General features: G+C 38.1%; 1 protein-coding gene across 50 annotated transcripts in view; it reads left to right on the forward strand.

The window, feature by feature from the left end:
- LOC126298928 (ensconsin) overlaps window positions 1–24,453 on the forward strand; it is a 394,125-nt gene that overhangs the window by 280,299 nt on the left and 89,373 nt on the right. For 26 of the 50 annotated variants that reach the window (XM_049990528.1, XM_049990518.1, XM_049990490.1 and 23 more), the window contains one exon: window positions 2,522–2,790. In XM_049990528.1, coding sequence (XP_049846485.1) covers window positions 2,522–2,790 — 269 coding nt within the window. Of the gene's footprint in view, window positions 1–2,518; window positions 2,791–24,453 lie in introns of all 50 variants that reach the window. The other 24 variants (XM_049990511.1, XM_049990519.1, XM_049990507.1 and 21 more) reach the window with 1 other exon arrangement.

Here is a 24,453-nt window from a genome sequence, read left to right on the forward strand (position 1 = left end):
ATGCTGATTTTCAGAGAGTGCAGTGTCTTTTACCCCCTGGGCACATCATTATATTTTATATAAGTATAGGAAATATTTCAGATTCTGCAACATAAAGGTCTAGATGATACTGATGTTTTCTTTTACATATCTTTGAAACAGAACTAACCAATATTCTTTTCTAGTCACAAAGATTGTTTTATTTGCTATAGTCATAATAAATTTTTGCTAAGAAGCAGCAGCTTATCCAACAGTATACTCAGTTTAAAACCTATCAGGAACTTGATGATCTCCTGATTACTTATTTATTTTCATTAGTGTGTATTTCTTACTATGCCATGCATTTGAAAGTTTGTGGTAGTGCAGTACGATCTTCTAGCCTAATGAAGTTTTGAACTTGAAAGTTGAGCCTTCGGCGAGTTTCATATATTTTATGGAAATTAGTTGACCATTGTTTGTTGCGTCCTCATCAACCTTGTCTACATCTTGGAGGAGTGGAAGAGGCTACATGAGCTGTGTAGATTTTTAAGTCTTCCAAAATTTCCGATACTGTTGCATGGATAAAAGAATAAATCAGAGTGATGCTTGTGTGACTACTGTAGGCAGTAAAGGTAAACTGATGTCATCTTTTCAGGCTTATGCTTCGTATTTATCCTTTTACATTTGATACAGTCACCATTTCTTCTTACATGTCCACCAGTATGGGAAAATTTGCCAATTATAGCCTTCTAACAAAAAACAGAAAGCAGAAAGTTGCAGTACTCAAAGTTTTGATATTTTTTGTTTCTGTCATACATTGTATTGATGTCCATTGTTAAATGCAAGAAAGCCCAAAATTTCCATTATGTTGAGAGATAGTACAACTTTTACAAATGTACTCAATGACTGTAATTACTCTAAGTTTTAGGTGAGTTGAAGCTACCAACTGGTAAGATGGAAAGCATATCTTAAAAAGGAAAGAAAATATTAGATAAGATAAGAAAAGGAAAGAAAAGAAAGAGAATTTTTTTTATCAAATACTAGTTCATAGATCATGAACTCTTGCTCCCATACCAGTCTTGATCAAGAGATAAAGAATAAAATAGTTGGACTACTTTTATAAATAAATCTGAGTACTGTCTTTATAGCCTTTTTATGCTGTCAAATTTTCATTTTGAAGTCACAGCTTTATCATTTGGGTTACCATGAAATGTGTAGTGCCTAGTCAGATAATTAAGATAATTTGCACACCTAAAAATGTTCACCTGAAGTTATAAATTCCTGATGATGAAGCTGTGACTTCAGAATGTAATCTGACACAGTAAAAGTGCTCTAAAGATAGTAGACAGATTTTATTATTAGGTTTTCCAATTATTTCACTGTCTTGGTTTCCCAAGAGTAGCTGCAATTAGTACCATGAAATATTGCAATCCTGAATCCTGTGAAAAGTCTTGGTGGCCTCTCATCATCAGTGCAATCTCTATTAGTAACACCTCCACAACCTCTACACTTGTTTTACTTTCTCTGTTGCATTGCATGGAAATATACAAACCCTGTCATATCTTCCAAACTGCGTTTACTTTGGCCATCATGAAAAGACAGTGAGACAGACGTATCATCCATCGAATAGTCAATAGGGATAGAGTATTCTTCCCTCTTTTTAATATCGTTCATGATGTTAAATTTGGTCTGACAACTGTTCATCGTCGTATTGCTGTTTTCTTTGTAACCTCATCTTGCTACATTTCTCGATATATTTTTCTGTGTTTTGATGTTGTTGAGCCCCCTGAATATATCTCGTATTTCTGTTGCACAGAAACTCTGACTTGCTATTTATGAGAACACTAACATTTCATTATGTTTGATAGTAAGAAATAGTTCTCATTACATAGCCAATGTGATACTTAATATCACTTAATCCTCTTACATTTTAACAATAAAGGAAATTTATTTTAATGTTGGAAATGAGTTAAATGACATTCTTGTTTTCACCGGATTGAAATTTTAGCTAGAGTGTTCTTGCATCCTAACATCCAAAACTGATTCTTTTAACTGTGAAGTGATTTCACTAATACATTTCACCTTAGCAAATAAATAGTGGTCTGATGTAGATTTCTGAAGCAGTTTACTTCATCCCATGCAGAAGTAGTGTCACAAAAAGCTGCTATTTTGACTTTTTAGTACCCAAACATAACCTAGATTTTTTGTGAATAATGTTATTGTGAATTTTTTATGATGCTTTATAAACTTGTACGCTGTAGGATTTGATGATGTAAATGTGCCTGTTACTTCATTTTTCATAACTGAGTAAATTTTCCCCCGTTTTATAAGGAAGTGCTATCATTTTTCTGCCACTGAAAGGAGAGTAAAGAATTCAAGAGAGAACTTTTCAATTTCATACAACAGTTTTTACCTATTCAGTGACATAACTGTTCAGCCTTTGGTAAAATTATCTGTTAATATGAAATCCTCTATGTACAAAAGTTAAATTTCAGTTTTTCTGTTTCTTTTGTATGTATTAGACTCAGTCTGTAGATATATTTCCACTCTTTTATGACAGCAGGAAAGGATGCTGTGACACGAGACAGGGAAGAGCGGCTACGTTTGCTAAAGGAACGCCAAAATGAAGAACGGCAAAGGAAGTTAGAGGAATTGAAGCAGCAGGCTCTTGCTGCCCAGAAGTTTCGTGAACAGAAGGAGGAGGAGCGACGACGGCGCATTGAAGAGCTCAGGCAACGGGACAATGATCGACGACTGCAGGTGGAAGAACGCAAGCGACAAATATACGAAGCTGAGCGGGACCGTAGGGAAGCCATATTGCGAAAAAATCAGGTACTTTGATTGTTTGACTTTTATATTGCTTCAAATTATCCATAAAGAAGTCTTTGCTAATTCACATTGTTATCAATGACAAATACACCACCAGCAACTTGCAGAGAAGGTATACAGGAAATAATCACGGGCTATAATCACATCATGGGATTTTAGATACTTTTGGCAGCTATTCAATTTTCATTAACAAACTTCTGCAATGAATTGTTTTTGCAGAGCTTTCACTCAAGTGATATTGCATTGTTTGCTGCTGTAAGCTTCATTTAGAATATGAAGTTAACAGTAGAGTGGCTAGGGCTTTGCCTGGTCCACCAGGGAATAAGTTTGATCCCAAGCATTATGGCTGCAGCTGATGTTTCTGTTTTTAAGTATCTTGTTAGTATGGAGCCGAATCTCCTCCTTCAATTTTCCTTATCTTTTTTTCTTTGGTGACATTACTCAGTTAGCTTAGTAGAGAAATGCAGTAACTAGTGCTCGTTGTAACACATCCACTATTTAATACAAAATAACCATCAAGACATCTCTTATACTTGGAAGCTGGATGCCATGACCTCCATGCCAGGCATGATAACTGTTTCTGTGTTTACACTAGTTGGTAACAATTAGGTGAAATTTAATATATTTTCATTTTATTTCATGTAATAATAGAGAAAGCCCTGTTGCCTTCACCAAAATGAAGTTTATCATGTGTTCTCTCTCCCTGTCATTCTAGTAAAGCCAGCCAGACTCAAACTCTTCAGGAATTACTGAACCAGATATTTTGTGTCTTCGAGCCTCCAGTGTTTTGCGTTGGAAGAGTAAATGTGATTGTTTCATGCCCCACATCAATTAATCTACACTTTAAGGCTTCTTTCTCTGTCCCCATTGTGTACAATTTTTTTTTGTTACCATAGCCAGTCATTTCACTTATCATGAATTTAATCTGTCTCCTGTTCAACCTCACAGCAGCAGAACTTCTCTTTAAGCGTGGACTTGGCATTATTAGCTTGTCATGTTTTTGTTTTTGAGTCTCAGTCCAAAGTTCTAAGTGTCGCCTTCTGATCCAGCTACATAGTTTAGATTTTATCATCACCTTAATTATAGTTAGGACAGGTTCCGATCCAACTAAAAGTGTCATTGACCCTGTCCTGGCTAGCCTATCAACTTGCTCATTATCAGTAATACCTGAGCATCCAAGAACCCACAGCAGGTTTACCCTGTTGCTTTCCTCTAGCCTCACAGGGGATTCATGGCATTCTGTGATAATCTCTGATCTCGTTGCAGGGACTTACAGAGATTTTAGAAATGCTTGGCTGTCTGAATGAATGTAGATGTTATGATTTTTGTAGCACCTACATAGATTTCTCCTCCACACACACTGATAGTGGATATCTCCACCTGGAATATCATAGCCAGCTTCCCTAGAGAGACTGCGTTCTCTAGTCTAGGCTGTGCCACATACACCCTGGCCCCAGCACCTTCAAATGTTTTTGACCCATCAGTAAACCAGACTGTCGCCTAAATAGTGTTGTGGTTCATTCATCTAATGCTCCCTGCTGCCTATTGTTATACTGAAAGGTTTGTCGAGGCAGCTGGAAGTTGTTTAGCCAGTCAGCATTTTCCCAGCCATCCTTATATTTACCACATTTATGATAGTACTGATGGATTCTGGATATCCTACAGATCTCCAATTTTTGTTTGTTTGTAATCTGTATGTCCTTACTGCTGCCTCCATTGTAATTCAGATGCATAATGAGAGCATGTCCGACATGATCTCCATCCCTGCAATGGGTGTGCTGTAAATTCTGTCTGTCATGGCTCAGCAGGCCAATCTTTGCACCTTCTTGAGCTCCTTAGCAGCTACCTTCTGTTCTATTTTAATTCACCATACACTAGCCCCAAATGTTACTGTAGGACTTATTACAGAGATGTATATCCAGTACATGCTCTTGAGACTAAGACCTCTGTTTTTTCCTAAGGCACACATAGCACTTTTTACCTTGGAATATATAAATTCTTTATTTGAGGGGTCCATGTTAGTTTCGCATTCAGTGTTCACCATAGATACTTCTTTACCCACTCTTTGGTAGAGCTTACTTGGAAGAACTTAAGCTTCCAATCCATGTCCTGGATATGCTTCCTCATGAATGGTACTATAATAGTTTCCCAGGGACTGACACTTAGATCTTGTTTCTTATGCTAGTTTAGTACAGTGTTTAGAGTGCGCAGTGGCAGTGTTCTAGTAGCACTTGCATATTTATCAAGTGTTAATATGACTACATTGTCTGTGAAGCCTTTGCAAAAGTAGCTTCCAGTGAGTTCATTCACCTCTAGGTTCCACAACAGACATCCTTCATGGTGGCTTTTACCTTTCATCTGCTCAGGATGATATTAATCCACCTACATATAGTATCCTAATTCTCCAGTAGCTGTAACCATGGATTTGAAGGTCGTATTGCTGCAAGACCCCTCAATACTGAGCAAGAAGCAGAGAGCAATTTCATGAAAGTGTTTAGCTTGTTCTACCTTCCTAACAAGTTTTTGAGGTGCTGTTTTGCATGTTTTTCCTGGTTGATATGCGCGTTGGTCTTCATGTAGAGGAACTACAGTTAACCTCTCTTCCCTAACGTACATTAACCAGTTTTTTTAATGTCTTTAAAAGAGACTGATTCGTCTCATATCCTTAGCCTTGGTATGATCAGTGCTTTTTGCCTTTAGAATGAAAACAACCTTCACTGTCCTCAAAGCATTAGAAATGACTGAACTTTCTGCCCAGGGTCCCTCTCCTGCTAGTTACAGCAGATTGAAAGAATTCCATTTGGGCCTGGTGACGTGAATGGTTGAAACATTCATATCACTCACTGGATTTTCTTGAAGTTAAATCATTTTTTGACAGATTCCCAGTTCTCCCATTGGTTACCTGAAATCAGAACCTGAGAGGGACTGAATCTTACTCTGCATCATCTGCCAGAGTACACTGAGCAATGTGTTTCTCAGGATTCACATCCAGTGTCTCATGCACTGTCTTTGCATCCCACTGTCCCCTTTGTGGGCCTCCCAGGTTTGTTATTGTTTGTTGTGAGGGTTTTGTGAAGTCTGGTCCTAATAGTTGTATCTTACACCTTCTCACAGAATACCATCCAGGATTATTGTTCTGCTTCCCTAACAACAAGATTATATTTTGCAAGTGCCTCCCAATATCTTACCCATTGTCCTTTCCTTCTTTCAAAGTTGAACTGTCTTCTTACCTGCTTTCTTTGCAATTTAATATTATGGTTCCACTAAGGTACATTCCTACTTATGCACTTCTTCATGATTGGACAGTTTTCTAAGTAAAAAGTCATGATGACAGTCCTGCAACAGACTGGTCCTAACAACAAATGGCACATTGGAGGTGAAATACGACTGACCCATGCCCTGGTTGTCCAGTGTTATTGCATGCACAGCTGCACGGTGACTGACGCACTGGACAGCAAACAGAGATTCCACGCTATAGGAGGATATTTAGGTGTTCTCGCCTGATGGTCTACAAGGCTATTGATAATATAGATGTTACCACTAGTAGTAATGTTGGAGTGCAAGTTTTTCAGCAAGGACTGTCCGTGTTTTGCGGATGTGTTCTCAACTTTACACTGGAGCAGAAAGATACAGCCCAACATGGTAGTGGTTGGGTGACTATTGTAATTGTGTGCTATCCTGGTGACACTGTGAAAGCCATTGCAGGACTGGAGGCTTTTAATAGCAGAGGTGTGTTGCGGGGAGATGGGTTGGTGGTATTTCACTTCCAATATGCCATTTATTATTAGGTCCAGGAATCATTGTAAAATAAATGAGTTTGAGTCAGTCACTGTATGGTTTAAAGGCCAAGGATTTTGTGTGCAGCAATTAAACTGACAGGTAATCTTACCTTTTAGTATAGAAAGTGAAACAAAGTACCTCTCCCTTCCATTAGTTTATCTGCCATTTCTTATCGAAATATTAACTTCACTTAAACTTGACTTTCACCCTTTCCTATATGAGTCCTGGTCTGTTTTCCAACAAATCCTATAGAGCACGGATTGTTTAATACCCATTTCAACCTTAAACACGCTATACATGTGGTCAGATAAGGATGGCTCTATCACCACATGCTATTGTTTGATGTAACTACACATTAAGATGAACCCACATGTTAAGTCAGGTACTTCTTACCTTCTTTAATTCTTGAAGGTAGGTTTCTTATCATTATTCAAGTTCTGTAGATTGATCTCCAGTAGATATTCAAGTAGGTACTCACCTGTGCTGATGGTTTCGCTGCTTCCCCACACCAGGTTTTTGACATTGGCATCACAGCTGGTGTTTACCAGTCTCCTCGCTTCCTGGGAGTAAGGAGTGCTGTTATCTTCATAAGGCAGGTAAGCTGAGGACAATACAAATTCCCTCGAGATGCCTTTCTCACACTATTTCATCCTGATGACCACTAAGTCCTTGGAACAAAGAGTTCACCATCAACATGAGTCACAATCAATTTTTAACATGCTATGGGAGTTTTTACATTCCTAGCGTAAGTCAGCTTATGTCCAGTTCCTCTCAGGCCTGATACACCGCCTTCACATAAACAAGAGTTCTTGGATCAGAGTCATGTCCACCTCCTACCTTCCTGGAAGGTGACTCAAGGTGGAAGTTGCCCCCTTACTGTGGTGTGAGTTTATCCCAAGCACTTGCAGTTACCAGTGTGCCACTGTTGTTGCTTCTTATATCCATATTCACCATGACAGTACCCTGAGAGACCAGTTTTAGGTCCCATTTTAGCATTGCCTTCAGTGATTTCTCACCAACTTCCACCACGAGGGTTTGGTCATCAGATGCAACTTTCCAGTTAATTATCCTCCAGTTGCCTGTTGAGACATTCTAATTCTGAACTGATACTTTCTCAAACAGAGTCTTTTGAGTAGTATCCTTTAGTAGCTCGCCCGGCAATTGCTGCACAAACAAGTTATCCACATACGCGTACACCACCATTACTCTACCATGCAAACATAGGGTTACACTCGTCTGGTGTGAGACGATCCCTGGGGGGTCCACCGGGGGCCGAACCGCACAATAACCCGGAGTTCAGTGTGGGGTGGCGGAGGGCTGAAGTGGACTGCAGTTGTCGTCGTGGGGTTGTGGACCACTGTGGCTGTGGCTGGGACAGAGCCTCTCCGTCGTTTCTAGGTCCCTGGTTAAGATACAATACAATACAATACAATACAATCTTTAGTAATTTTTTTATGTACACAGATTGATATCTTTGTGGTCTTGAAAAGTTCCACTGCTGTCTTAACTCCTCCTAAAAGGCCCCATCCCCTTCAAACAATGTACTGTCCCCATCTTCTCACAGACAGAGGGGAGCACCTTTTTTCCAGCACTCTCCTGAATTTGGCACCTTGACTTGTTGTCTTTTCCAAGAGAGCCATTTGAACTAGTTCCTCCTGCTGCGAGGTGAAGTTAACAAGTGGATATCCTTATTGTGATGATAATTCCTCTCATCCAGATTTGCTGTCTCCCCTTCTTGCTGATGTTCTTGATCCCATTGTGACTTATTTCATGATTAGTCTTCTTTTTTCTAACCCTTTTCTCCCCCAACTGAAGGAATCTATGCTGTTACTAGATGCATAGATTGTTGTCATATATATTTAATTTTAGATTAATTGTAAACATTTTCTCTTTTGCCACATCTCCTAAATAAGTTGTTCTCATTAGGAATCCCTTTCTATTAAACAGCTTTCTGCTATAGTCTCACTATTCCTCACACAGGCTCATAAAAGCTGCTAAGTGTTCTGTATTTTTATGTTTTACTTAATGAAGATCTAATTTTATGATTTACTTAATAAAGATCTATTATCTGAATGGCACTGCAAACAACTATGTATTTGTGCATTTGAAACCTTTATATTACTTTTGTTCTTAATTGATTTCCATATTACTTCGCTATGTAACCAAATTAGTACATTAAACTGCCAGAGCAGTTCCATTTTGCTACACTCAGTCATATATTGCAGATTTTAAAACTTTTCCCAATATAAATCAGCTCTTCAATTTTACTGTGTTAAAATATTAAAGTCGTACAGGAAGGTTTGGTTATAATTTTCCCAGCCAGCATGATGCAGTTATGCACTGCCTTTTAGTTTACTTTATTCAAGAACAGAACCTGTGTTACATACAGTACTGTCTACGTCTTCAGTGTGTCATCAGAAAATCTAAACCTATGTACTATGAACAAAAATAAAGTAAAAAAGACCTGAAAGAACATTAAAAATGAAACAAAGAATGTGACATTATAGGATTCAAGTACCATACCAGTACTATGTTGCAGATTTTTAAAGATGGATGACGGCGAAGAGTACCAGGTGCACAAGTATGAAATGCGGATTTCAGACAACAGATGTCGCACCAACGCAGTTTGTGCTTATCCATTTTGTTATGTCATCAGTAAGTGACAGACATGCACAAGTGATAAATTGGAATAGTGTGTGCATAATGTTGTGCTGTTGTGTTCAATATATCAAAATTTATACCGAACAAAGAGCATTCGTGGACAGCATTAATTTTTTGTTTTCATTTGAAGAAAACTGCTGCTGAATCATACTGATTACTTCAAGAAGCTTATGGTGAACATGCTCCAGCACAAGATATGTGTGAACGATGGTTTCAGCATTTCAAAAATGGTGACTTTGATGTTGCAAACAGAAAAAAAACAAAGATGTGGAATTGGAAGCATAGCTGAATGAAGATGATTTACAAACACAGAAACAACTCACCAACCAATTGGGATTGTTAGTCAACAAGCTATTTCCAATCAGCTATGAGAGATGGGAAAGATTCAGAAGACCAGTAGATGGGTACCACATGATTTGAATGACAGGAAAATAGAAAAGCACAAAAACACATATGATATTTTGCTCACTCAGTACAAAAGGAAGTCATTTTTGCATCATATATTGTTACAGAGGATGAAAAGTGGATTTATTTTGAAAATCTCAAGTGCAAAAAATCTTGGATGGACCCAGGCACACCACCCACATCGACCAAAAGACTGAATTGCTTTGGCAGGAAGACGATGCTCTATGTTTTGTGGGACCAGAGGAATGTGATCTATTATGAACTGTTAAAACCTGGGGAAGCAGTTAATACTAAATGTTACCAACAACAGTTGACCTGTTTGAACTGTTCACTGCTTGCAAAAAGGCCACAGTACTGAAAGAGGCTACAAAAATTCATTTTTCTGCATGACAGTGCTCCTACACATATGACAAAACTGGTTCCTGATTCATTGGAAGGACTTGGCTGGGAAGTTCTACCCCATGCAGCTTACTCGCCAGACTCACCAGGCTCCTTCTGATTGCTACTTGTTTGTATTAATGGGTCACACATTTGCTGAGCAACACTTTGGTTTGTACGAAGGTGTCAAAAATTGGCGCGATGAATGGTTTGCAGCAAAGGGGAAAATTTTTACTGGTGTGGTATTCACAAATTGCTTGTAAGGTGGTAAAAATGTGTAACAAACAATGAAGCACACTTTGAATAAATCCTTATTTATCATTGTTCTGAATTTGACTTTTTTAAGATAAAAAGTCTATATTTCATACTTGTACACCTGGTAAACACTTAGATACAGGTCAGTGAATATAATGAGCCAAATGCTATAAGATATCAGTTTTGAGGATAGGATTCATTAAAGTTCTGGCTCCAGTTTTAAGTGTATCTTGACCAAAGTATTGAAATCTAGATAGAACGCATCTCAAGAATTTTTGCAGGAAGTGTAAGGCCCTAAGTGCATTTCCTATAAGTATTAATACTACCTTTTTCTAAACAATAAACAAAATAGAGATTAGCAAATAAACTGTGAGAGAGAACAGATCCAGTTTTCTTCAGAAAACACCATTTTTGATATCACAAATGAAGATTCAATAGAATGAAGATTTTAAAATGACTATGGTGGCAGTTTGTGACTGATGAAGTCTTAAATAATGTTGGCCACCAAAGTCTACTTGGAAAATTTAATATCTTAAAAGCAAAATTTTCAAATAACTAGAAACTCTTACTCTTTCTTGTCAGTTCATTTTTTATGTTCTTCACAAATAATAAGAACTTGTATTCATACAATACTGTAAAGTCCTGGGTGGTTTATTGACACAGCATCAGTGTTGGTTATGTTGTAACTTTGTAATTGCTATAGTTTTGCTTAAGGATTACATATTTTAGACATCACTGTCAGCATTTTGAGTTCTGTTTTACACGTTCTAATGACAGCTGTTTCTCCTTTCATTTTAGCAGGTGTCCGATGTAACTTGCCATGCAGGCATTATGGTTCCCCCCCATTAAGCCCAATTTTTCAGTTATTGTGCTAGGTTTCCTGGCACATTTCGGTTGCTTGATTTGAAATTTTATTATTCGTCATTCATCGCTCATGAAATCTATCTGCAGAAGTGTGTGTTTTGCAATCAGTCCTGTGTTTTTCTCTTGTGTTTTGTGTTCCTATGGTTACTGTGTTGTGCCAGGTAAAACTGTTTTACGTGTATAACATTTAAAAGAACAATATATATTTGTATATGTAATGCTTGTTGTATTAAGCAATGCTAGAAGAATAAGGAAAAAAGTGAATACCATCTGGTGAAAGAATAAAGTTTTCAGCTTACAGTTCACTTAAGATTAAAAGATTATGGCAGCTGCCAAAACCAGAATAATTTCTTCTGCTTTTAAATTTATGGTGTTCATGTTGCAGTGAGTGCATATGAATATCAGTTGTAATTACCCTTTAGCTCCAACTCGTACAAGGGTGTGCTGAAAGTAATGCTTCCAATTTTTATGTGAAAATTCATACAGCTTTTTAAATAATACAAACAGTATTAACATTCTGCATCTTTATTCTTCATTTCTACATATTTATTTCTTAACATAGTCACCCTGGCAATGAATAAATTTCTCCCAACAAGCAATCACCTTGTTGATACCATCACTGTATAATGTTTGACTTTGTAGGTGGAGCAGCATCATCACCTCTGCTTGCACCACTTGATCATTATCAAAGTGAAGTTCTTTAAGTTTTGGAAACAGGTGAAAGTCAGATGGAGCCTAGTTGAGACTGTATAGAGGATTATCGATGGGAGTGAACCCAAGATGTCGGATTGTTGCAGGTGCCGCAGCACTTGCATGTAGTCAGGCATTGTCATACTGAAGGAGAGGGTGCTCCATGTGTGGACAAACACTTCAAATTCCAAACTTGATTACAGCACACACACTAACATAGTTAGGTTGCACATCACCATGTTACATGCTACAGTTTGAAGCCCTCTAGCAGCAGAGGGTTACAGCTTGTCACAGCGAAGCAGGAAAGTCAACCAAGTAATGTGCATGAAAACTAATATCCCAACTGATATTAAGAACAGAATAAAAAATTCAGATGTATTATTTTGCAGCATGGCCTCATAGTTACCTAAATGGGACTGAAACCCATTGTCATATTCTTGTGGTATTTCAGCACTCAGTCAAGGCGGCTGCTGCCTGCATTTCATCATTGAAATGAAAGTGGTGCTCCTCAATTGGGAGACAGTAGAAACAGATTGTCTTTTGAAACTTACCTATCCTACCACAAGTGTAATTGATTCTTGGCAACATCATAGAATATGTGTGGTAACTCTGTGATTGTCGATTTACTTTCTGGAATGGTGCAGAGCTATTGTGCTAAATTCACTTGACATTTTCTTATGATATAGATTCAATATTATGAATGATTCTCATGTAAGATGTGACATTGAGTTAATACATTTTAAGTTTTTGTGTCCAGAAAGGTGGTTTCTCAGAAAAGTGACAACTAACCTCATTTTACATTCTAAATTATCTGTCTTGGTCATCTCTATGCAACAAATTATCTCTCTTGGTCATCTCTATGTAATGAGAGAATGATGAATGCAGCAGTGGCTCACTAACTCACAAGGATCCCCTTGGGTGCGAGGTCCCAAGTTCCATCTTTAGTAAGGCTCATTTGAAAGTGTTGTGTTTACAATTACGACAGGAAAAATATTAGCTGCAAAGACTCACCATGTGCATCAGAAGGGTGACAGGAAATGAGTGTTGGGAGGTACAGAGATCAACCTTCCATGGGATGTATGTATTGCACTTCACAAAATGGACAGTGTTGACATTCAAGAAATGTTCAAAACAAACCGTTAACTAGCACTATGAACACCAAATGAAAAATGATGCACCATAGTGATCAGAAAGTTTCATATCATTGAGATCGAAATTGAACTCCTTGGGTGTTACACACCATTCAGGACATTCAGCTAGGTATCCACTCTTAAAGAATGTTTATACGAGGTGCATTCAAGTTTTAAGGCCTCCGATTTTTTTTCTAATTAACTACTCATCCGAAATCGATGAAACTGGCATTACTTATCGACGTAATCGCCCTACAGACGTACACATTTTTCACAAAGCTGACGCCATGATTCCATGGCAGCGGCGAAGGCTTCTTTAGGAGTCTGTTTTGAGCACTGGAAAATTGCTGAGGCAATAACAGCATGGCTGGTGAATGTGCGGCCACGGAGAGTGTCTTTCATTGTTGGAAAAAGCCAAAAGTCACCAGGAGCCAGGTCAGGTGAGTACAGAGCATGAGGAATCACTTCAAAGTTGTTATCATGAAGAAACTGTTGCGTAACGTTAGCTCGATGTGCAGGTGCGTTGTCTTGGTGAAACAGCACACACGCAGCCCTTCCCGGACATTTTTGTTGCAGTGCAGGAAGGAATTTGTTCTTCAAAACATTTTCGTAGGATGCACCTGGTACTGTAGTGATCTTTGGAATGCAATGGGTAAGGATTACGCCCTCGCTGTCCCAGAACATGGACACCATCCTTTTTTCAGCACTGGCGGGTACCCGAAATTTTTTTGGTGGCGGTGAATCTGTGTGCTTCCATTGAGCTGACTGGCGCTTTGTTTCTGGATTGAAAAATGGCATCCACGTCTCATCCATTGTCACAACCGATGAAAAGAAAGTCCCATTCATACTGTCATTGCGCGTCAACATTGGCTGGCAACATACCACACGGGCAGCCATGTGATTGTCCGTCAGCATTCGTGGCACCCACCTGGATGACACTTTTCGCATTTTCAGGTCGTCATGCAGGATTGTGTGCACAGAACCCACCGAAATGCCAACTCTGGAGGCGATCTGTTCAACAGTCATTCGGCGATCCCCAAAAAGAACTCTCTCCACTTTCTCGATCACGTCGTCAGACCGGCTTGTGCAAGCCCGAGGTTGTTTCGGTTTGTTGTCACAAGATGTTCTGCCTTCATTAAACTGTCGCACCCACGAACGCACTTTCGACACATCCATAACTCCATCACCACATGTCTCCTTCAACTGTTGATGAATTTCAATTGGTTTCACACCACGCAAATTCAGAAAACAAATGATTGTACGCTGTTCAAGTAAGCAAAACGTCACCATTTTAAATATTTAAAACAGTTCTCATTCTCGCCGCTGGTGGCAAAATTCCATCTGCCGTATGGTGCTGCCATCTCTGGGACGTATTGACAATGAATGCGGCCTCATTTTAAAACGATGCGCATGTTTCTATCTCTTTCCAGTCCGGAGAAAAAAAATCGGAGGCCTTAGAACTTGAATGTACCTCGTAGAATCAGACTGGTGTAACGGGGTGATGAAAACTGATGGAATGTGATGGCATGCAGCTGACAAATTCGAAACAGTCTGTCGTGGAGCTTACCGTGAAACTGGCTATCCTTTAAGGTGTAGCTGCAGATAGTGCAGTAATATATTTTATAGGCATGGAGAAAACAAACATCCTGAGGCTGAATTTGTTCAGTGGTTCCAGGTTGCTATGAATTACAATGTGATACACTTTTCAGGACATTTGGTCTGTGCTAAAGGATTATGATGATTACACACAAACTAGGAATCAAGAAAAAGCAAGTTATTTTGACCATCTGTTGGCCAAAAGCAGTGCTCACACCGTAGCTGAAGTTTACTTAAAATCATTTTCCCATTCTTGCTTGCTCTGATGTAAATATTCCCTACTGACCTTGCAAGATCACTCACATGAAAAAGAATTGTATGGCACATGAGAAAGATTCATAGGGAGCAGAGCAACCACAACTTCTCGCACCACAATAAAAAACTTTCCATCCAGGTTAACAGTCTGCATAATTGTACGTGAATGCATTAATGCATTGACGTTGGTACCTCTAATTTGTAGGGTTCCTTTCATGTGCATTTTTTATTCATATCCCAGTTGGTCAGAGTTGAAAACAAATTCCTTACTGAACAATGGGATAAGTTTGTTTATCTCCTCTACAAATTTTCGGGCCAATCCCGCAGTTTGCTATGCATCGTCAAGTTGATACTTTGTAAGAAATTTCATTATCTTAAGTTTTGAAATACTGTAACACTATTTGAAGCTATGCAACCATCCACTGCTTCCCTTGAAATCACTGTAATTTAAGTTGCACAATTTTATGCATGTAATGTAGTAGGTCACTATCATGTGTGTCCTGTAAATTGTTTCAGGCATGCTTGAAACATACAAACACCAGTTTTTGTAACAAGTGGTCCTTGTCCTCCCTTGAATGTCTATAGTTTTTCTTATGCACTATGCAGTTGTATTGCTGTAGACTTATTCAAAATCTGTTTATATATTTATTTTCTTTTTGTACTGAGGCTGATTGTCCATGTACGTAATTATGTTGAGTCCCCACTCCTTGTACAGTGATTGTCCTTTTCACTGGAGATGGGATTTGTCGATCCCTGTCCAACAAGGATGATGAACTACATGGCTCAACATCTGTTTTAGTATCACTTTTACATATTTAGCAAAATTCGACGTCATTGTACTCCTCATGTACATTGCATGCACAGTCAAGCATATACAACACCATACATTCAATGAACTCATCTTGAAAAATTGCTGATATTTCATCTGCCACCTTTTTCTCATTCTGTGGGTTCTTTTCTGATGAAATGTCAACTTTGGCAATCATTGCTGTAGATATAATGCAATATTTGGTTTGTTTATTTTTGCTATTCCCGTGCTTTGTATCAACAGCATTAGCACTGTTGTGAGTTACTTATCGCCAAAGCAGCACAACTATTGCTCTATAGCGTCGTTCTATACTCGCCATTGGATGCCTCCAGTCCAGCCTCCTGTTGCCATTAGCAGCCAATATTGTGGTTGCATGGTAGACAATATGTGGGGCATCGAATGCTGTAAACATCTTGAACTTTTGAAACCTCACACTTGAGAGGTTCTGTGTCAGTGGTTACTTGGTTGCTTAGTATAGTGAAGAATTGTTTATTTCTGTTCCTGCCTCAGTGGAGACCTAGAATACTTCATCACCTTTTTACCTCTTCTTTGACCAAGTTACAGTCAGCTAAATCCTAAATCAGGAATGAAATCTTATGGAAACTTCTCCATCATAAATTCTCTAAAAACCTCGTTTCAGTAGTCTGTGTACAGGTTGTCCCAGGAGGAATGGTCAGTATTCAGGTATGTGACAGGAATGATCAATTGAAACAAAAAAAGTCTAGTAAACATGGGCTCTAAAATTCATATGTTAAGAGCTATGAGCACTTCATTGTCTTCAATACCATGGAACAAATCTCTTTACTTTCCATATTTTGGGAGAAGGTAGTATGGACCACAAGAAAAAAATTCTCATAGCTCACAGCTCTTAAGGTACGCATTTTAGAACCCATATTAACTGGATATTTTTCTTTCTTCTTTTGATCCATACTACCACCCCTCAAAATATGGAAAGTAAAGATCTTGCAGTAGAAGAGATTTGTTTCCAGTATCAAAGTTGAAGTAGTACTCATAGCTCTTAGGGTATGCAAATTTGAAGCCATGTTTCCTAAACATTTTTGCTTCGAATTATTCCTCCTGTCTATCCCTGAATATTGACCATTCCTACTACGACACACTGTATTTGATGGTAAGAAAACATATGAAATTACTAAATTACACACTTCGGTTGATAGTGGCATTTTTCTGTTTATACCAACATAATTTTTGGTCATTTATGGATACACAATTTGATTGATTAATGCAGGACATTAAATAATTATCTGATCAGGCTTTTGTATTAGTCTACTCCCACAGCCAGATTTCCATAATTCCATGGAAGTCCTGAAATCCTACTTGATTATGGCACGACACTTCACATACACACCATCTGCTTCAAGCTCGAGTGTGTAATATCTTGTTAATTTATGAAGATTTCAACAGACTCATGTTATGGGGCGCCACACATCGTTTTTACTGCGCTAGACCAATTCCAGTTAGCTTACATGCTGCTGTGAAGCAGGAACTAAATCAACTCCAGGCTGCTGGGGTTATTGAGCTGGTGAAATCTGGTACATGGGGCACTCCACCTTCTTATGACCCTTTGGGACATGGAATATTTGGGGTACTGGCTCACCAAAGAGGGAATCAAGCCCACTATTCAGAATTTCACAACAATAGACTCTGTACCAAGCCTGACAAGCTTACCTGAATTGCAGGTGTTTTTGGGCAAAAGAAATTACTGTCCCAAGTTCTTATCCCACATAGCCCAAACCGCAGTCAGTTGTGTAAAAGAGGTGTGCCCTATTACTAGACCTCTGTGTGCAAGTAGCTTTTAACCAATTGAAAAAAATGTGCTGAAATCTGCCCATTGCCTCATGCCATTCTCTCCTGGTCATCTATTGGTTGTGGCGGCCAATGCATCTGCCTATGGCATCAGAGACTGTCTTGGCACACAGGAATAGGGATGGCTGCGAACAGCCTATAGAAAACACACAAAAAATGTTGACCCCTGCAAAGAAAAACTGTTCCCAGATCAAAAAGGAGGCACTGGCTGGTAAAAAAAAATTCATGTCTGCCTTTTTGGGATACAGTTCTTTTTAATTACAGAATACAAGCTGTTGGTGGCATTATTCATGCCACACTCCAGCCTCTGGGAGCATACAGCCCAAAGCCTCCAGGACTGGATATGTACCATCCAGTATAAGCCCACACACCAGCATTCCAGTGCTGATGTGTTGTCTTGTCTCCCCACTGGCCCAGACCTTAATTTTGACCAACAGGAGATCCTTTGTTTCCACATTGATACCGAGAGGCAAAGGGCGTTGGGCAGTTTCCCCATTACAGCTGTTTGTTGCGCTGGTGCCACCTACTGGAACCCCACTTTGAGCCAGGTACTGCACCATGGCTAACCATCTTGGGTAGTCATCCCAGCAGAATTATGCCAATTGGTGTTGTATCGGGGACATTGGAGATGTCTCGCATGAAGATGTTAGCTCGCCAACATGCGTACTGGCTGGGAATCAACGAAGACATCGAAACAATGATCTGTGGCTGCACGGCATGTGCATGGCACAAAGCAGCATGCCCTAAATCTTTCAGTGCCCTTACCCCAACCCCAAACCCTTCTGGTTCCTGATCCATCTTGATTTTTGTAGGCTCGTTTTTGGGATCAAAAACATAGGTTGCCTGAGGCTTATCCTTCTGTATGTCTTGCCCACTGTCAGTCAGCTGCGTTTAGCTCGCCTACTGCTTTGTGTCATGTTCTCTTCTGCAGGTGGCTCTTTCTCTTTATGGCTTCATCTGTTTTTCTCCTGAGAACTAATGTGCTGATATCCAGCTACTTGCGGATATCAACACCCTTACTTTGTCACCGGATGTGTAGCATTATCTTTTGTGGACACACACACTGGCCTTTGTTTGAGATGTTCATTGTAGCTCAGCCACAACTTTCTTTTTATAAAGAGAACACAAAGGCACCATGTCTCATCACATGTAATGATACTGAATAGGAATTCTGAGTGAGCCAGCTGATAATGTTCAACAAAAAATGCAGATATGGCCACCCAGTGATTTTAGTTGCTTTGAATGGGAGCATGCAATACTCTTAGACTCAACATTTTAACTTTACCCATTAAATGAAAATGTCATATGGAGGGTTAAATGGTCACAGTCCTTCATATTTTCCAATTATCGAGCACACCATTTTGAAAAATCATGGATTAAAGTGATTAAACATTTTTTATCACAACAATCCTCCTCGAAATGAAGAAATCATTTCTTGACATGATTTTTCTGATGGCACTCGCAGCATACAAGGCCTCTGCCACCTTTACTTCTTTGTTAATCCCAAATTGATCAGTGTATAGCAAATGTTGGACTTTTTCTACCTGAATCTCCATTTTATAACACTTTAACAATGCCCATCATCCTCAAATTTTCAAAACCCAATACATAACCATAAATATAATGCTATCACTTAAAATAAAAATTAACTATTGACAAATATACTCATAGCAACCTACTTACCAAAGCATGGATCAGAAACATTATGAACTTTGTGTTTTTGGTAGGTTTTGATATTACTGATGGACCACAAAGTCACATAAATTCTCTTGCACAGACTGATACTTTTAGCACAGACACATAACATGATTCCAGAAATCAAAGACTTGAGTACAAACTCTCTACTTTGTTTACAGTGTGTGAGGTTTGCCAGTAGACCACAAGCAGATGCAACATCACAACAGCCCAAGTGGAAGACAATACTTCTAACAGAAAATTTTGCATTCTACAGTTGTTACAGTCCATATAGATAACTGGTCATAGGATTTTGAGGAGTGGCCAAGTTTATTGTAACACTGGCTGACAAACCAGAACTGTGTTTGTAGTGAATTATTGTAAAAAAAATTGTTTCTATCTATTCATGAAAACACCTTTGAAATTGTGAAACAGTTGTACAAAGAAATAGGCATAAAATACAAATATTTAAGTGCAGTGTGCAAATTAAGTTTCGGTATGCTGGGCACAGCTGATTTGTGTTTGCAATACGATTTTGTAAATGTATCTATGACTACATCTCTTCATAGCTCTGTAGATAGCTATTGTTTTCACCTACAGCTGTTCACACTTCGCAGTTTAAAGCTGTCCAATGTGCTGCCAGATAGGAGGGATTTCCTGAAGTTGACTCGACTGTGGGAGTGTGTTAGTAGTATAAATGTATTAAACCTTCATGCATGATGCAGCATTTTTTCACGTATCACGGTGTTTATGGTGTCATATCTCCTGAACTATGTGTTGTACAATGATATATTTATGTAGGTACATTCAGTGGCATATGTGGATACTGTCAACGAAATATATTCTGAATATAATTAATAACAGAGAAGTAATAAATGTAAAAGTCATGCATAATGTTGCAGTTTTTCATGCGTATCAGTGTTTATGATGTCCTGTTTCCTGATCTGTGTGTCACACAAATATATAATTTCGTAGGGACATTCAGCAGCATATGTGGGTATTTTCTGCAAAAGGTGTTGTGAATGTTGTTTGTAGAAAAGAAGTAAGTAATTTAAACCTAATGTGCAATGCAGCAGTTTTTCACACATTCCATTGTTTACGGCATCATATCTCGTGAACCATGATAGGTGGGTGGCTCTAACCTCCACAATGATTGTTGCCTGACAGTAAGGGATATGTGTACCAAGTTTGGTTAAAATTGATTCATTGGTTTCGGAGAAGGTGTAAAACACACACACACACACACACACACACACACACACACACACACACACACACACACACATTTTTATGATATGTATGGATTAAGGACCAATTGTATAAAGCAGTTAACCTTAGATAAACACAGGAAAAAATCTCAGATAAAGTGGAACTCTGAAATCTATGTTGTATAAATGTTACTCCTAGATTATATCGCCATGGAGTAGGATCATCTTTGACTGGTTAAATCAAGTCAAGTTCAGCTGCAGTTGTCAGTTTATAACCTAGTTGGCATTCCGAAACAAGACTTTTGTTTTGCACAAAGGAGAATTGAAAAGAAGTTAATAGTAAAACTTAAAAAATTATCAACTGTGTAAGTAATGAGTGCAGATAACAACTGATCTCATAACAGTTTTAGAGATGACTCACAATCAATGTGATTAGTTTATGGTTTTTTATAGACAGCAGCAGTGAGGAAAGGGAAATCTAAAATATTTTTTGTGAAGTGTAGGTATATATAGTTTGGCAGTAGCAAATGATTGAACTCATCTCAGAAAAATGTTTACTATGTTTGAATAACAATAATTACACAATTCACATTAAATTTTTAACTACAAATCAAGTGCTTAAGTGCCATGCTAATGGCAGGCACATTAATGGAAAAGACTAGTAGTATGCATACTTAAGTAAAGTTGTGGTGATCATGTGGTGGTTCATTGGTTGCATTCTGGAATACAGTCCCAAAGAGCTTAGGTTTGAACTCACATTAGTTCTTCAATTTTTTTTTTCCACTTGCCACTTCTTTTACCTCTGTTGGTGTTTATTAATATGGAAAATGTAATGCCTAGTTCTTTAAGTTTAGGACTCAGAGTGAAACCAAATTATGCAGCTGTCATTATAACAGCAGCATTTGAGTTGCACAATACAATATAGCTGTTAGAGCATCGGATGAGGAGCGTGAAACAGATGACACAATTTGTCAGGAGAAGATCATACGAAGAAATTCCAATACCAACAGAAAATGAAGCCAACTGGAAGCACGGTGCAATGAGGGTAGCTTTGCTAATAGTGTATGTACATAAAACAGTTACAAAATTGGAATAAATTTACAAAGTGCCAGTTTGAAGGTTGGATCTTCTTCTAATTTCTTGTAGTTCCAGGTCTTTGATTTCTCTACCCACTTTCTGTGTAACAATTCTTATTTTGTGTTTGTCTACCAACAATTTTATTTTGTGTGTGAATTCGTGTCCTTTTTTAAAATTGATGTTTCACATCAAAAACATTTTCTTTCAAAATTTTCTACTTGTACATAGCAACAACCATATAACAAAATCTCCTTGTAGAAATAGTAAACAACCAGTCAGTTGCAAATTTCACCTCCATAATAAATTGATACATGCACAAAAATGGTTATTGTCACATGTTATTTTCTTGCCAATGAGGGAATACAATATGACAACAATCATGTTGTACATGGTTTAATTTATTATAGATGTGGAATTTTGTATTTGACTGATGCCTTTCAGCTGTATTTTAATGTGCCTCTGCCACAACATGTAATCCAGTTGTCTGTATTTCCTTCTGAAGAAGCTGCTTTTATAAATGTTTAAACTATATTGAAGGGCTTCTAATAAACCTTCAAATTTGCAACTAATTGGCTGTTTCCTATTTCTACAAGGAAATAACGTTTTCTTTGTTGGTCATAGAAACTTTATCAGCTCTTTTTGTTTATGGTAGGTGATTTTGACACTGAAGGCTCTGCAACAGGTTCCGGATTGGCATGATGCACATTTGTCTGTAATTACAGGTTTTTTTTATTTCAAAACATGAAATGTATTGCTGTCTTACAAACTCAGTGTAAACACTCCCTTCCTTGTCTTCATTTTAATTGTTATCAACAAGGAGAACAGTATTTTCATTTGAAGCCATCTAATCATTTACTGATTTTGTGAATGAACTGCAACTTTCGGTGTTACTCCAATCTGTATTAGAACAAGAAATGAACAAGAATGTAACAAATAATATAATTAACTGGAATAATAGATAAAACTTGCACCTTTTCACTGTAGGATGCACAATATTCTACAGTTGAATTGATATTTGTGAAAAATTCATGGCAAGAGATGCAAGATTGCTTTGGTTTATTTTCTTCTGAATATGGAATTTCTACTTTGAAGAGTGTGGTCAGTTCATCCATAGCTTTAGCAATTTCTCTGTGCTTTCTTGATGCTTAGAGCTTATGACTCAACTTCACTGACCACAAATTCTTGCATCATCCGCACCATGGGAGGCTTCACATTGTTCAGATACTATCATTGTTGTTATTCTGTCAAAACATTTAGAACACAAAAAGTCGTCACTGGAAACATCTTCTCTTTGAAACAGAGTCTTCAAATGAGAACATTTATTCCCAACCTGAACAGTCTGTTTTTTTTGTCTGTCTTACATATCACTCTTTTATGGATATGCAAATAGTCAGCACACTTCACTCTCCTGTGGCCCCAGTCAGAAGACATTTCAAACAGTCCTTTTCACAAAACACATTGGAACTGTGTCAACTGGCAAATTCCTCATAAAAACACAGAACTCACTGGATGGTCTCAGATTTCTTAGAAGCCTCTTCAGTAAACAAATTAGCACTGAACAACTACAATACAGAAACCACAACAAAGAAACTGACAAGAAACTACAACAAAGTGCAAGAAATACCTGCAGCAGTGAAAGTGAAAAGAAATAACTGCAACAAAAGAAAGTGATAAGAAATAACTGCAACAAAGACAATAGAAATAAACATTGTAACAAAGAAATTAGTAATAAACAACTTCAGCAACGACATACATTACCCTTGAAAGATAAAAAAAATATATGTTTAAAAATACAACCTGTCCAACTTAAAAGTGGAAGCTGTGCTTTACAGAGAATATTATACTACATGGTACTAATCAACAGAAAAAAATCTAACTTCTCTGGATTGGAATTTTTGAAAAAATTTCAAAAGGCGACAGTAAAAGAACTTTGTCAGATAGGTCCAAACGGAGGGTACCATTGTAATCATAAAGCAATTATCTTTCAAATAAAAATACCGTATTTACTCGAATCTAAGCCGCACCTGAAAAATGAGACTCGAAATTAAGGAAAAAAAAAATTCCCGAATCTAAGCCGCACCTGAAATTTGAGACTCGAAATTCAAGGGGAGAGAAAAGTTTTAGGCCACACCTCCAAATTGAAATAAAGTTGGTCCATTGTAATATGAGGCACAATTTAGGTCGAATGAAAGACGGTACAGCTACAGTAGTTTGGTTCGAGCCGTAAGCTTAGCAGTTAAGCTTTACCAGGTAGCCATTGCTATGCGTCAGGTGCTCCGTCCGTATTTATACGGATACCCTTCGTTTTTCACGTGCTGTTTCTGGTTTGAATTGATTGCTTATTTTTCTTTGATCTGACAAGTGTCGTTCTCTTTGTTATAGGTGTTTACGTCACTTTAAGCTGAAAATGCATTACTGTACTGTGTCATGCATTGTTTGTCGCATTCTGATAATGAGAGTTTACGACCTGTCGCCGCTCGCGTCATGGCGTGCTTTTGTGCATGCTACCGCCGCTTACAATTAAAAGAAGAAGAAAAGAGGAATTGTCTCAGTAGCGAAACAATGCCAACAGACTGCTATTTGTTGTTATTTCCACTGCTGCTTCCTTTGATAATTATCAACAAGAACCAAATAATAAACTGTGTATGATAGAAGATGTTCTGAACGAGAGTTTAGCGAGAAAAAAAAATTCCGTTTGAAAATCTTTGCAGACGCCTCTTTAGTACATTACTTTCTGCAAATAAATTAGAGTCATCTTACATTTAAAAATCTAGTCAATTGCCGTGCTCCATTTCTGACTGTATCAGTATTAGGCATAAGAATAATATGAATATAAACATGACATGATATGTGTATACTTCCGCATTTGCTGTTGTCTCACTCTTGTTTCATAGTTTATTAGGCAGACAGGATTTAAATGAGATAGCAGCAAACACGAAAGAATACATGGCAAAATGTTTATATTCGTATTGTTCTTATGGTGAAGAGAATACTGCATAGTCTTGCCAGTCGGATTTTTGTAGTACACTGAAAAGCTGCTACATTCGAAGATGAACAATAC

Source organism: Schistocerca gregaria, chromosome X, assembly GCF_023897955.1.
Source record: "Schistocerca gregaria isolate iqSchGreg1 chromosome X, iqSchGreg1.2, whole genome shotgun sequence".
In the NCBI taxonomy this organism is placed as follows: domain Eukaryota; kingdom Metazoa; phylum Arthropoda; class Insecta; order Orthoptera; family Acrididae; genus Schistocerca; species Schistocerca gregaria.